Source organism: Haliotis rubra, unplaced genomic scaffold (genome assembly GCF_003918875.1).
Source record: "Haliotis rubra isolate DU_JTF1 unplaced genomic scaffold, ASM391887v1 Scf418, whole genome shotgun sequence".
Taxonomy (NCBI): domain Eukaryota; kingdom Metazoa; phylum Mollusca; class Gastropoda; order Lepetellida; family Haliotidae; genus Haliotis; species Haliotis rubra.
In genome coordinates this window covers 544,201-558,073 of record NW_025767100.1, presented here as the reverse complement: position 1 = coordinate 558,073, position 13,873 = coordinate 544,201, and the positions used below count along the sequence as shown (strand labels likewise).

Here is a 13,873-nt window from a genome sequence, read left to right as displayed (position 1 = left end):
CACGTTTACAACGAACTGATATCACGAACTTGCTTTTGTTGCGGGCACCTGCTCTATAAATAAGTCAGAATGTGTGTAACGAACTAATGTTAGCAGTGCCTGCATGCTCGTTATAACCGTAGCTGACTCTATATCAAGAAAAGGTGACCTTGGATAGATATATCAAATTGAAGAGGAATCGAACCCATGTCATTCAAGTGTCGATACAGGAACACGCCTATCACACCTACCTTTATTGCGATGACAAGATTTTATGGATGATCAAAACGTTATAAGAATCTATACCGAAACGTCGCCATGAAGAAGTTGATCATCCATAAAGTCTTGTCATCTCAAAACCACCAACTTCTAGAATGACACTCAAACACATACCCATATTGAGTTACTCAAACACACTAACAACCACACATATAAAAACGTCAAATATTATCCTAAACACTCACACCCAGTAGCACTGCTAGATGCATTGTCAAATAAAATAGGTTAGCGGGATCTTAATTGTCAAATCTTGCATTTTCAGCAATCGTCAAGTAATATCTTCAAAATTATGAAAAGTTTTATGTAAATGTGAACACATTGTTTCTATTCTGTACTACATTGTAAAGATGATGAATGACCTAAAACTCTTCACGTCGACATCTCGACAACGATAGAGCTAGTAAAGTTAGACTATTTTATCTCAATGATTGACAACGATAGAGCTAGTAAAGTTAGACTATTATCTCAATGATTGACAACGATAGAGCTAGTAAAGTTAGACTATTATCTCAATGATTGACAACGATAGAGCGAGTAAAGTTAGACTATTATCTCAATGATTGATAATGATAGAGCTAGTAAAGTTAGACTATTATCTCAATGATTGACAACGATAGAGCTAGTAAAGTTAGACTATTATCTCAATGATTGACGATAGAGATAGTAAAGTAAGACTATTATCTCAATGATTGACAACGATAGAGCTAGTAAAGTTAAACTATTATCTCAATGATTGACAACGATAGAGCTAGTAAAGTTAGACTATTATCTCAATGATTGACAACGATAGAGCTAGTAAAGTTAGACTATTATCTCAATGATTGACAACGATAGAGCGAGTAAAGTTAGACTATTATCTCAATGATTGACAACGATAGAGCTAGTAAAGTTAGACTATTATCTCAATGATTGACAACGATAGAGCGAGTAAAGTTAGACTATTATCTCAATGATTGACAACGATAGAGCTAGTAAAGTTAGACTATTATCTCAATGATTGACAACGATAGAGCTAGTAAAGTTAGACAATTATCTCAGTGATTGACAACGATAGAGCGAGTAAAGTTAGACTATTATCTCAATGATGATTGACGTCAACAATGTCAACTAAAGTATTATAAATGATTCACAGTTTCGTGTGTCCACGTAAAGGGTTTTCAGTTTCGGTTTCGGGTGCAGAGACTGAACATTAAATACATATTACCTTTGCATCAATAGGTAATCTTATCATAACACTATACCGTATACATTATACCACAAACCTTGAACCGCCTTGAACCGGGATCACACGACTGGTTAACAATATCATACACAACGACAGATGTATTACGGTGTGACAACTGGGCGGAGATCTGCGATGTTGACATGAACGATGCTTGAAGTATGTCTTGCTTTTCATCAGCAGTGTTCATTAAAGTACAGTCTGAGGTCTCCTTGTTGCAAAACATCACTTAAACACTTTTTTATATGTTCTGCGAAGGTCTCCTTGTTGCAACACATCACTTAAACGCATACATGTTGATTTGTTTCATGGAGGTCTCGTTGTTGCAACGAATCACTTAAACTCGAACAGTCTGACCTCCTTGTAATGTGAAGCAGCATAGAGCACCCCCGTATCGTCGCAACAGAGGCGGTAGGGGAAGACAATGTCACGGCGGGTCAGTATGTTCCTCACGAACTTCCCTTCTTCGCTCAGATGGACTACAAGTTGTTGTCTAGAGTCGGCCACGAGGATGTCGCCGGCCGGCGTCACAGTCATCCCACACGGATTTTCAAGTCTCTTCTCCTGAATATATCTGAACAACAACTGGCCTCGTTCTGACACGCAAACAATGGCGCCGTTCTGCTTATCATAAACAAGAATCTTATTAGGGAAGATGGTCTGGACGGTGAGAGGATGGTTGAATAAATTCTGACCCTCGGTGTCGGTGGCAATGGATTTGAGAATGTTCCCGCTGTAGTCAATGATGTCGACACAAGGCCGGCCATCAAGTGGGGCACTCACCGCCATCTTCTGGAAGCCTAAAGTCGCGATGTCATAGTAACGTCTCTGAGTGTGAATGATACTATGAGGGTGAAGGTCAGGTAGGACTTCGATGACCCGGATGAGGCGAGACTTGGGGACAGTGAGTGCCACCCTGTCGTCGATATTTGTAATCCCCGTAGTGTCTTTGTCCATAGACAGGTAGCTGGTTTGTATTTCCCCGTCTTCTCTACGGAAACCTTTGATCCTGCAGTTCGGTTTGTCTATGGCCACAATGATCTTCTTGTTGCTGGCCGTGACAACGGTGAAGTCGTAAACCCAGGCGTCCATGGAGTCGACAGGGAGGTCGAAGTTGATGGTGATGATGTGAACGGGGTCTTTTCCTGCCACCGTCGCAGCTGGCCCGGGTCTGGAGGGGGTGGCGCCGTTCGTTGATACATAGACAGGTGCCCTCGGCAACGGAGCGCTGACTTTCGGAGTTGTACTTTCTGAACATACGAAAGACGAAATGTCACATGCACATGTCACATTGACGTACACTCGACTGTGATTTATATTTGTGATTTTTATGTGAATTAAAATGAAGTTTAATGAACAACAAAAATATACTTTCAATCTAAAACACATTTTAGTAATTCTAAATTGATACTCAAAGTTATTATGCATTCAAGTAGACTGAACGTCCCCCTATTCCCGTCGTGTCACCTTTGACCTTCAAACAGAGCCACACATGGCACTTCCGGGCGTCGTGCAACATCGCCTCGGGGACATCCTCGGCAACAATGTGCTCAAGGTCGGCCAACACCCCGCCGGTATCTGCCTGCAGCTGCAGGAAGTCTGTACTGCTCAAAACCCGGTGACATACCTGGTTGCTCCTGAAACAATGGACAGTGGTTTCATGTACCTGTTTCACTGTGTACAGATTCTGTGTGTTTGTTGTGGTTATTTCAGTCATCAAGTTTAAATCTGTATCAACGGAGTAATATCTTGCATCTGCGACAGTCAATTCAGTTTTGGGAATTTGGCGCAGTGAAGTGCACTCCATCCTGCTTAATCATGTTTCGAGAAATCGGGGCCAGGGTTTTCATCGGCAGTTTACACAAATTCAGCCTTAGATAAAAGAATGAATGGATGAGCGAACGAACGAACTAACGAAATAAATGAATGAATGGATGGATGGATGAGCGAACGAACGAAATGAATGAAATGAATGAATGAATGAATGAATGAATGGATGGATGGATGAGCGAGCGAGCGAACGAACGAACGAACAAACGAACGCAGTAGTCGTGATATCAGGGTGTCACAAGTGAGTCCGCCATAGAACTGTCAATGCTCACCTTGCAGATTTGCATACGACCTCTGACCCCGACACCAATAACGTGTTCCCACTCTGTTGGAGTCTGCTCGCGACCTCCATCAGGAGCGTGCTAGAACCCGTATGTTGGGATGCCCATACCACTACCATGCCAGAGGTGTCAATATTCTCCGTTAGCAACACAAACTGATCCTTTGTAAGAAACCAAAGGTCCTGTTCGTCCTCAAAGTTTGCCTCATCCACAGCTTCTGTTGAGGACGACTTGGTCGCCTGTACTGCCTTGGACAAAGCTATTGAAGCAGCTAGGGCTTTCAGGATGTTCCGAAATTTGTCATCGTTCATACTCAGCGAGTCAGGAATACAGAAAGAAGAGGAACTGGACTTGATTCTCTCGATGGCGTCCTGGAAGGAGGCGTCGGACACAACGTCACTCTCCTGAAGAACACCGTACAGGGCACTGAAGTGTTCATCGGTAAAGTTACGAACCCGAGACACTAACCCCTTGGTAATCAGGAGATTATATTCCATCAGGGCTTCAGGATATTGCTTGACGAGCGTCACCACGACGACAGGTGCACTTTGTGACACGATACATACGTCACAGACGACCTCACAAGGGACCTTGTGGACGGGGATATTGATGGTGACGGAGAGCGAGTTAGCCAGATACACCAAACTCTGCTGATCCGAGCCATAGCTCTCCTCTATCCGAGAGCACAGATTCTTTACCAGTTCAGAAGGATTCCTTCTCATGTTCCGGGGGTAAAAGCTCACACCACCTGCAATTATCCACAGTAACGATCAGCAATTTAACAGGTGGGTTACTCAAACATATGGATAATATTTATTATAGGATATTTATATAGCGCACATATCCACGCAACTAGTGCATGCTCAAGGCGCTGAAGTACCCTTGTGATGATTAAGAGAGAAACGAATCAGATTTACCCCTTCTCTACTGAGCGAGTTATTAAATTTCCATGTCGCCAAAAATACAAAACAATTTTACTGAAACTTCGGATATTTATATGTAGAGTGAGTGAGTGAGTGAGTGACCGACCTTTGGGCGTTAAGTGACTGGCAATGTCGTCCAGGGACTTCCCGATTTGGTGTAGATTCGGCAGGAATGGATCATTGCTGGGGAGATCGAAATCGCGGCAGTTCTCCTCCTTGACGCGAGCTGAAACAAAAAGCTGAGACCATTAGCAGAATTTATATAAGCACAGTATATACCATCATAAATAGCAAATCGAAACACGATCACATTTTCGAGAAGTGTCCGTTTTACAACAGTCGCCATGTGCATGTGGAAGGAATGGCACCCCATGCCGACCCACACATCAGTACCAACGGGAGGGGCGCGGGGTAGCCCAATGGTTCAAGGGTTCACTCTTTACGCCGAAGGCCTGGGTTCTATTCCATTCATGGTACATTGTGTGAAGCCCACCTTGTGTCCCTCGCCGTGACATTGCTAAAAGCGGAGTAAAATTTAACTCACTCACTCTGTGACAACAGGAAACACAACATATACATGTACCTATGTTTATAACTGCAGGACCCATTTGAATACAAAATCAAACGAAATTCTTCTGAAATGGATAATCACTGTTGGTGATGTCCGTCTGTGTGTTATAAACACAATGACCCGTTATGATAGGCACACACTTCCTTCTACATTTATTGAGGAACCTGTTACTACGCATTGGAAACCAGGAACATGTCGGGTCAAGTGGGAGTGTCACTGGGGTGAGCGCGTGACGCGAGCCTGAGTGGAGCCTCCTCGGGTTCAGATCTTGGCTGTAGTACCGAATATTTAAATTTTCAAACTGATGAAAAACCATGGAAATTCAGGGGAAGCCACAAAACAGAGAAACACGCAGATAACGGGAAATCTGTGTAATTATGAGAATTTCGTATGTTTCGTCCTCGTGTCACTTGACTGACCCTGTGTAATACCTGTATGTCTACAGCAGTCGGTTGTGTAAACCTGATGGCGGGGTGTGTTCTTCTGAGTGCATTCAGCGGTCTTCCGTCGATAGTTCAATTATTCAGAAAATCTCGGGCGATGCTAACAACTGCTAATACATACTCCTGTCATATCGCCAAGGTCAAGGTTCAAGGTCAGTGTTATTACGTCCATGACTGCCAACGTATTCACGGATATTTTCTTTACTGATAAATCTCACAACAGGACTTTTCAAATCCAAAGATTTCCTTATTACGAAACTGGAGGCGACACGTGACTACCCGATGCCCTTGACCTTCAACTACAAGAGTACAAAAGCGGAGGCGGATTCTTTAAAAGGCGTTTTTCTGCCTACACGACGTCGCGGGGACGAGGACAATACTTCCATACAGCCGGATAATGGCAACCATACCACGATACGTTTATATGTGTGACGTTTGCAATCACAATACAACTGAATTCGAATTCAAAGTAATCCACTCCGCTCAGACACTTAGCATCCGAATGCTCCCCCGTGGTAATTCCAGGTTAAACCAGGTCGCAGTAACTTATGCCAAGACATAAGAGACGACTCAATGGATCTGGTGCCCCGGATCCAGTTTCACAAAGCTATCGTGGCACTACGACGGTCGTACCTCCTGTGCTGCCACTAGATTTTCGAAGCTCTCTTAACGCTAAGAATGTCGTAAGTGCCATACATTAACATTAATTTACGACTATCTTAGCGCTAAGACAGCTTCGAAAATCTAGGCCATAGACTTATACCTCCTCTACTGTAACATAGACTTACGATAGTCGTAGCGCTACGATAGCTCTGTGACACGGGGCCCAGGCTCGTTGACTGGCTGCCGTTCCCTGGTATTACCATGATTAGAATTATGACGTTGTTGTTGTACGAAACGGTTCAGGGCCTAGATTTTCGAAGCTCTTTTAGCACTAAGATAGTCGTAAATTAATGTTAATGTATGGCACTTACGACATTCTTAGCGCTAAGAGAGCTTCGAAAATCTAGGCCCTGAGCCGTTTCGTACAACAACAACGTCATAATTCTAATCATGGCAATACCGGCTTCCAATCAACCTATCCTTATCACCCACCCTGTTGCTTTACTCGTTTTGCACGTCATATAATGTAGTTCATGAGTCTGGGTTCGAATCCCGGAGGAGACTCAATCCCTAAAACGAACTACAATCTGTACTTTACTCAGAAAGTGTAAATTCAAATATAACATATGTTACATCTGACCACTCTCTGAATGGCATTGTGTTTTCATAGCTTCGGCCATGGATGCATACCAGCTTCCACTTAAAGAAAGTACCTGGTCTGGACTACCAGCCATCAGACTTCCATTTTCTGGAAACAGTGGTGGGTTAGACGGCTGATTAGATGACTGACTCTGAGAGTGCGGGTTCGAATCCCGGATGGGACTCAACCAATAAAATGTATTGGAATCGGTACTTTACTGAGAAAGCCGTTGTAATCCCAAACATTACATTTGTAACAATATTACAGTTACATTCATACTTTCTTAAAGGCGTTGTGTATTCACCCTGCCTGTCTAATCCTATTTATTCTTTTAGGTATGGCATTCAGGAATCTTTTTTCAACCTTATCTGTCGTTAAACGTCAGACTATTACTAAACATCTATTATCTCCCTGTATAAAACCTTCCTACTTGACATTTCTGTACATTACTCGCTCTATAACAACATAAGCATCTACATGGAAATGTCGCTGTCGGTGCAATAAAGAAATTGTATGTATCCCCCTTGTTTATCAACACCTGTCGACCTGCAGTGGATCATCAATGCCTGCTAAACCTCTATTCTGCTTCTGTAGGCTTGGTGGTCCACTAAGTGGATTATTTTCAACCATTGAGAAACTTTCGGGTGTTTCAGATCTATCGGCAACATTTGTAGACTTGGGGTGAATCACCACTTTGATTTGGTGAAAACATTCCAGCGTCGCACTGTGATGACCGCGTTGACCAGAGACGGAGCTAGTTCTGTGGTATTGCAGACAGACAGGTGGCGCTTCAATATACGTAAGTAGCTAACAGGCTGGGCTTCATGACGACACTCGTCCTGCCGGAGACCGCGCCACCGACACAGGAGGCGTCAGTGTGACTCGCGTCAACGTCACTTACACAGTAGTACAAAACAAAACATGTACAGTATACATCGACTGGGATATACGGGGTTTTATCGCATGGGTATGTGAGCTGTTTAAGAACGGGATGAAAGTAAGGAACGTGTAACCATGGTTACTTTGGATTCATGTTTTGGACTGTGCCCAGTAGTATGAGCTCATGCACATAATCTATCTCTACCATCTACAAACTTGCGACCTTGTCTACACCGACCCATTTAGCTCTGTTCGGACAATTTAGATGATATGACACTTTACTTGAGATTTTAAAGACACATTCAATATAATTGCACTTATGGCTACACAGGCTGCTAGTACTAGTCTGGTCTGATTTTATAGTGCTAGCTCTCTGAGATACGCAGTTTAGTATGGTTGTCACAGTGATATGAAGTCACGATATAGTCTGAGTCAGTCTTGTTCCATCTAATAATATTTAACGCGAGGGCGGAAACCACAAGGAATACTTCAAACTATTTATGTATAGCGCGACCGAGAATCGAACCAGCGACCTTCCGCTCTCCTGACAGACGCTCTATCCGCTACACCACCGAGGCGGTTTCTACCCGTTCATGTGAGCTAACTACTTTTCTGTTTGATACAATAACCTCCATAGCCCGGACACCTTTCTTTCAGGACGTCTAAATGATGTCGGAACCGTGACTACGTGACTCACAATTATCCAAGGTATTCTGATATGAGAAATACTGAGATGCTATGTCATCGTACATTCGTCCTTCACCGAATTCCAACGCCATGACGCTGGAACGTACAGTAACAATACACGAGATATGACGTCACTTCCGAAATGAAGCTTAGGTGGTGAAATGGTCGAGATATATATCAACATAGAACGGTGAAATTTCACCGTGAAGTGATCGAAAATAAAACAGTGCAATTTAAGACGTCGTTGAACGACCGTTGACGTTGTTGACGTGGTCATTCTATTTCATGCATACAGCTTTTGCTTCAGCGCCTTCCACTTTGTTGTACAGAATATCGCTGAACGGACCACCTACACATTCTGACCGCTAGACGTACCTGTCATGTCGACCGCTAGACGTACCTGTCATGTAGACCGCTAGACGTACCTGTCATGTCGACCGCTAGACGTACCTACACATTCTGACCGCTAGACGTACCTGTCATGTCGACCGCTAGACGTACCTGTCATGTAGACCGCTAGACGTACCTGTCATGTCGACCGCTAGACGTACCTACACATTCTGACCGCTAGACATACCTGTCATGTCGACCGCTCGACGTACCTATCATGTCGACCGCTAGACGTACCTACACATTCTGACCGCTAGACGTACCTGTCATGTCGACCGCTAGACGTACCTACACATTCTGACCGCTAGACATACCTGTCATGTCGACCGCTAGAGGTACCTGTCATGTCGACCGCTAGACGTACCTACACATTCTGACCGCTAGACGTACCTGTCATGTCGACCGCTAGACGTACCTACATATTCTGACCGCTAGACGTACCTGTCATGTCGACCGCTGGACGTACCTACACATTCTGACCGCTAGACGTACCTGTCATGTCGACCGCTAGACGTACCTACACATTCTGACCGCTAGACATACCTGTCATGTCGACCGCTAGAGGTATCTCTCATGTCGACCGCTAGACGTACCTACACATTCTGACCGCCAGACGTACCTGTCATGTCGACCGCTAGACGTACCTACACATTCTGACCGCTAGACATACCTGTCATGTCGACCGCTAGAGGTACCTGTCATGTCGACCGCTAGACGTACCTGTCATGTCGACCGCTAGACATACCTGTCATGTAGACCGCTAGAGACGTACCTGTCATGTCGACCGCTAGACACGTACCTGTCATGTCGACCGCTAGACATACCTGTCATGTGGACCGCTAGACGTACCTGTCATGTAGACCGCTAGACGTACCTGTCATGTCGACCGCTAGACGTACCTACACATTCTGACCGCTAGACGTACCTGTCATGTCGACCGCTAGACGTACCTACACATTCTGACCGCTAGACGTACCTGTCATGTCGACCGCTAGACGTACCTGTCATGTAGACCGCTAGACGTACCTGTCATGTCGACCGCTAGACGTACCTACACATTCTGACCGCTAGACATACCTGTCATGTCGACCGCTCGACGTACCTACATATTCTGACCGCTAGACGTACCTGTCATGTCGACCGCTAGACGTACCTACACATTCTGACCGCTAGACGTACCTGTCATGTCGACCGCTAGACGTACCTACACATTCTGACCGCTAGACATACCTGTCATGTCGACCGCTAGAGGTACCTGTCATGTCGACCGCTAGACGTACCTACACATTCTGACCGCTAGACATACCTGTCATGTCGACCGCTAGACGTACCTACATATTCTGACCGCTAGACGTACCTGTCATGTCGACCGCTGGACGTACCTACACATTCTGACCGCTAGACGTACCTGTCATGTCGACCGCTAGACGTACCTACACATTCTGACCGCTAGACATACCTGTCATGTCGACCGCTAGAGGTATCTGTCATGTCGACCGCTAGACGTACCTACACATTCTGACCGCCAGACGTACCTGTCATGTCGACCGCTAGACGTACCTACACATTCTGACCGCTAGACATACCTGTCATGTCGACCGCTAGAGGTACCTGTCATGTCGACCGCTAGACGTACCTACACATTCTGACCGCTAGACATACCTGTCATGTCGACCGCTAGACGTACCTACATATTCTGACCGCTAGACGTACCTGTCATGTCGACCGCTGGACGTACCTACACATTCTGACCGCTAGACGTACCTGTCATGTCGACCGCTAGACGTACCTACACATTCTGACCGCTAGACATACCTGTCATGTCGACCGCTAGAGGTATCTGTCATGTCGACCGCTAGACGTACCTACACATTCTGACCGCCAGACGTACCTGTCATGTCGACCGCTAGACGTACCTACACATTCTGACCGCTAGACATACCTGTCATGTCGACCGCTAGAGGTACCTGTCATGTCGACCGCTAGACGTACCTGTCATGTCGACCGCTAGACATACCTGTCATGTCGACCGCTAGAGACGTACCTGTCATGTCGACCGCTAGACGTACCTGTCATGTCGACCGCTAGACGTACCTGTCATGTCGACCGCTAGACGTACCTGTCATGTGGACCGCTAGACGTACATGTCATGTGGACCGCTAGACGTACCTGTCATGTCGACCGCTAGACATACCTGTCATGTCGACCGCTAGACGTACCTGTCATGTGGACCGCTAGACGTACCTGTCATGTCGACCGCTAGACGTACCTGTCATGTCGACCGCTAGAGACGTACCTGTCATGTGGACCGCTAGACGTACCTGTCATGTGGACCGCTAGACGTACCTGCCATGTGGACCGCTAGACGTACCTGTCATGTCGACCCATAGAGGTACCTGTCATGTGGACCGCTAGAGACGTACCTGTCATGTGGACCGCTAGACATACCTGTCATGTGGACCGCTAGACGTACCTGTCATGTCGACCGCTAGACATACCTGTCATGTCGACCGCTAGACGTACCTGTCATGTCGACCGCTAGACACGTACCTGTCATGTGGACCGCTAGACATACCTGTCATGTGGACCGCTAGACATACCTGTCATGTGGACCGCTAGACGTACCTGTCATGTGGACCGCTAGACGTACCTGTCATGTCGACGATAAAACCAGGCTCCAGGACGTCGTCCCCTGAGTCCTGTCTCACTGGAACAAACATGTATCTATAGTAACAACCATCATCACTGTCATAAAAACCGTGGCAACACTAGTCAGTTGATTATTGTTACACTCGTCAAAGATCTTATGCTAACATTCGTCATTAAAGCCATTATAAGAATATCTGATTATACCAGGTAAAAAATCAAAAACGGAATCATGATAAAATATATTTAAATCATAATAAAAACTATAACATTAATAGTTTATAATACTTTAGTAACCATGGGTTTAAACTGAACGTCGAATCGAGAATTTCAACATTTGAACCAAATCAAACAAATATAATACTCACAATAAGTGAAGGACTACGAAACTTTCATGTAACTAAAGCTAATCTATCATGGCAGATAATTATTGTAATAAGAAGAAACCGCCTGTCATAGAAGTTTAATTATGGCCATGTGTAAGACTGGAGAGATGCTGGACTATTTTTGTTAATTTAAAATCATGATAATAGAATTATCGTTTTTCAACAACGCCAAACACGTCCCTACCTATATTCCCACTCTGTGGATCAGCGTGACCCACTTGAGACACAACAAGAAAGACTTGTATGATTTATCATCACGTGACTGTAACTCTACCCCTCGTTCAGCAGGGATTGGCACGGATCACTGGGGGTCATTGTGACATCACCGTGGGACGGGTCAAATTACATGCAGAAGCGAGTGGGTCCGGGTTTGTGTTTCAGTTTAAGGCAGCTAGAGGTTGCAGGTAAGTTTGACATAATAGTGAGTGAGAGAGTTTAGTTTTACGCTGCACTAAGCAATATTCCGATGACATGTGTCAACCAAGTCAGCGAGCCTGACCATCCGATCCCGTTAGTCGCTTCTTACGACAAGCATGGGTTACTGAAGGTTCATTCTAACCCGGACCTTCACGGTATTGACATAATACAATTCCATAAAGCAGGGTACAACAAGAACACGATTCGCACATCGTATGGATTCGAATCATGCAATGTTTCGTCAAAACAGGACTCACTGACCAATTTCCGTAAACATAAAGTCTGAAACACATAAGCCCATGAGGATGTTCATGGTCATGGTAAATCAAGCCATGATCGACACGAATACTGGATTCGAACCCACGACAAGCTAATTCTTACACTGTGTAGAAAAGCTGCAAAGCACCTATGGCCACTTAGTATAAGTAGGTATCATCAGTAAAAGAAATAAGTAGAGTGAAACCTCTTTAAAACGGACAGCAGAATTCCATGTGAAACAGCCCCGATTCCAGACTAAAGTCTCTGAATATATCTAATTTTGATTGTAACAAATATACCCATTTTAATTGAAAAGGAGCCCCAGGGAGACCAGACATTCGGAACTTGGGGAAATCTAGACTTGCTTCATTTAGAGCTTTAGCACTACAAGGAGGGATAGGCTGTAGGGACAATAATATGGTTCTGGGACTGCGAGACAGGCAGATTCACAAGATTTCTCTTTAACGAATGAAGGGTACGGATGTTGTTACTTCGTATATAATATGCGCCCAGATTCAATTGTCTTCTTGATGCTCTGGATTAACAGGGTCTGTACTGACGGGGTGTTATTGTATGATTATGGTACTAACCTGGACCACATCCTGCCATCTTCTACTTCTTGTGTTTGAAACTTTCTGTGAGTTTTCTGATCATCTTAAACCACCTCCTCCCATCCACGGGGACAATACTATTCTTCACCAGCCGAAATGACTTAGGACCGGAGTTCTCGTAAAACACGATCCCAGTTGTCTGTTTGACGGAGACTTCGACGACAGAGACGTCGTCGCCGGCGTTTTCGTTGTTGTTCCGAGTGTGCTCACTGGCGTTATGGAAAGCAACGTGGACGAAATTGGACGGAATTGGAACCTTTACTCCGTCGAAGTTGTAGATGAGGATGTTCTGATTCACAACCTCGTGTATCTTGTCTTTCAGAGGGCCGTGGAGATTGCCTGGCAGAGGAATACCGTGGACGTGCACGACCTTCGTGTAATAGTCTCCTTGTTTGGATCCCAATTCCCTTTCTTCGATTCCAAGAAAAAATGATCCCCCCGATTCGACCTTGGTGAAGGCACTGATGTACTCCCGGAGCCTCAGGTCCTTCCAGATGTATTCACACAACAAACCGACGTCCTTCAGAAGTTCCTCACGTTTTTTGGATTCAAGCAAGAATGCCTTGAGCTGTATATTCCGGCTCTCGTTGAGCTGCGCGAGATTTTGGATATTACCTCTGATCTGAGGGTCTCGGTCGGAGAACGTCCTTCTTTGGGCAAGAAGGGACAGAATGTTTATTGTTGAAGGATTCTCGATAGCACTGTCTAGAGGTATCTTCGTCTTGAAGTCGGTTGTAGATATGCTGGAGGAGGATTTCACAGTCAGACACACGAAGCTGTTCGCCGTTCCAAATTCAGGTTTGTCAGACAACCACACCCGGCTGTACG

The 13,873-nt window shown here is 45.1% G+C and overlaps 1 protein-coding gene across 3 annotated transcripts; it reads right to left on the bottom strand.

Moving 5' to 3' along the window:
- Positions 1–913: 913 nt before the first annotated feature.
- Positions 914–13,178, bottom strand: LOC124288428. 3 transcript variants are annotated; one of them, XM_046724947.1, is made up of 7 exons: positions 13,025–13,178; positions 11,378–11,434; positions 4,621–4,740; positions 3,583–4,339; positions 2,948–3,117; positions 1,801–2,730; positions 914–1,744 (listed from the first exon to the last, which is right to left on the bottom strand). In XM_046724947.1, the coding sequence occupies exons 1-6, from the start codon at positions 13,041–13,043 to the stop codon at positions 1,814–1,816; spliced, it is 2,040 nt and encodes a 679-aa protein (XP_046580903.1). In that variant the 5' UTR covers positions 13,044–13,178; the 3' UTR covers positions 914–1,744; positions 1,801–1,813. The 3 variants fall into 3 exon arrangements, with proteins under 3 accessions (XP_046580903.1, XP_046580902.1, XP_046580904.1); XM_046724946.1 differs by having other exon boundaries at positions 914–2,730; XM_046724948.1 differs by lacking the exon at positions 13,025–13,178 and adding an exon at positions 11,944–12,029 and having other exon boundaries at positions 914–2,730.
- Positions 13,179–13,873: the final 695 nt, after the last annotated feature.

What these genes read in the sequence shown, in the direction of transcription:
- LOC124288428 (XM_046724946.1), bottom strand. An exon ending in TTTTATCGTCGACATGACAG is followed by an intron (nt 4,741 to 11,377) that starts GTACGTCTAGCG and finishes TTTTTGTTTCAG; the next exon opens with CTCGCGTCAAGGAGGAGAAC. An exon ending in GTCGTATGCAAATCTGCAAG is followed by an intron (nt 3,118 to 3,582) that starts GTGAGCATTGAC and finishes CCATTGTTTCAG; the next exon opens with GAGCAACCAGGTATGTCACC.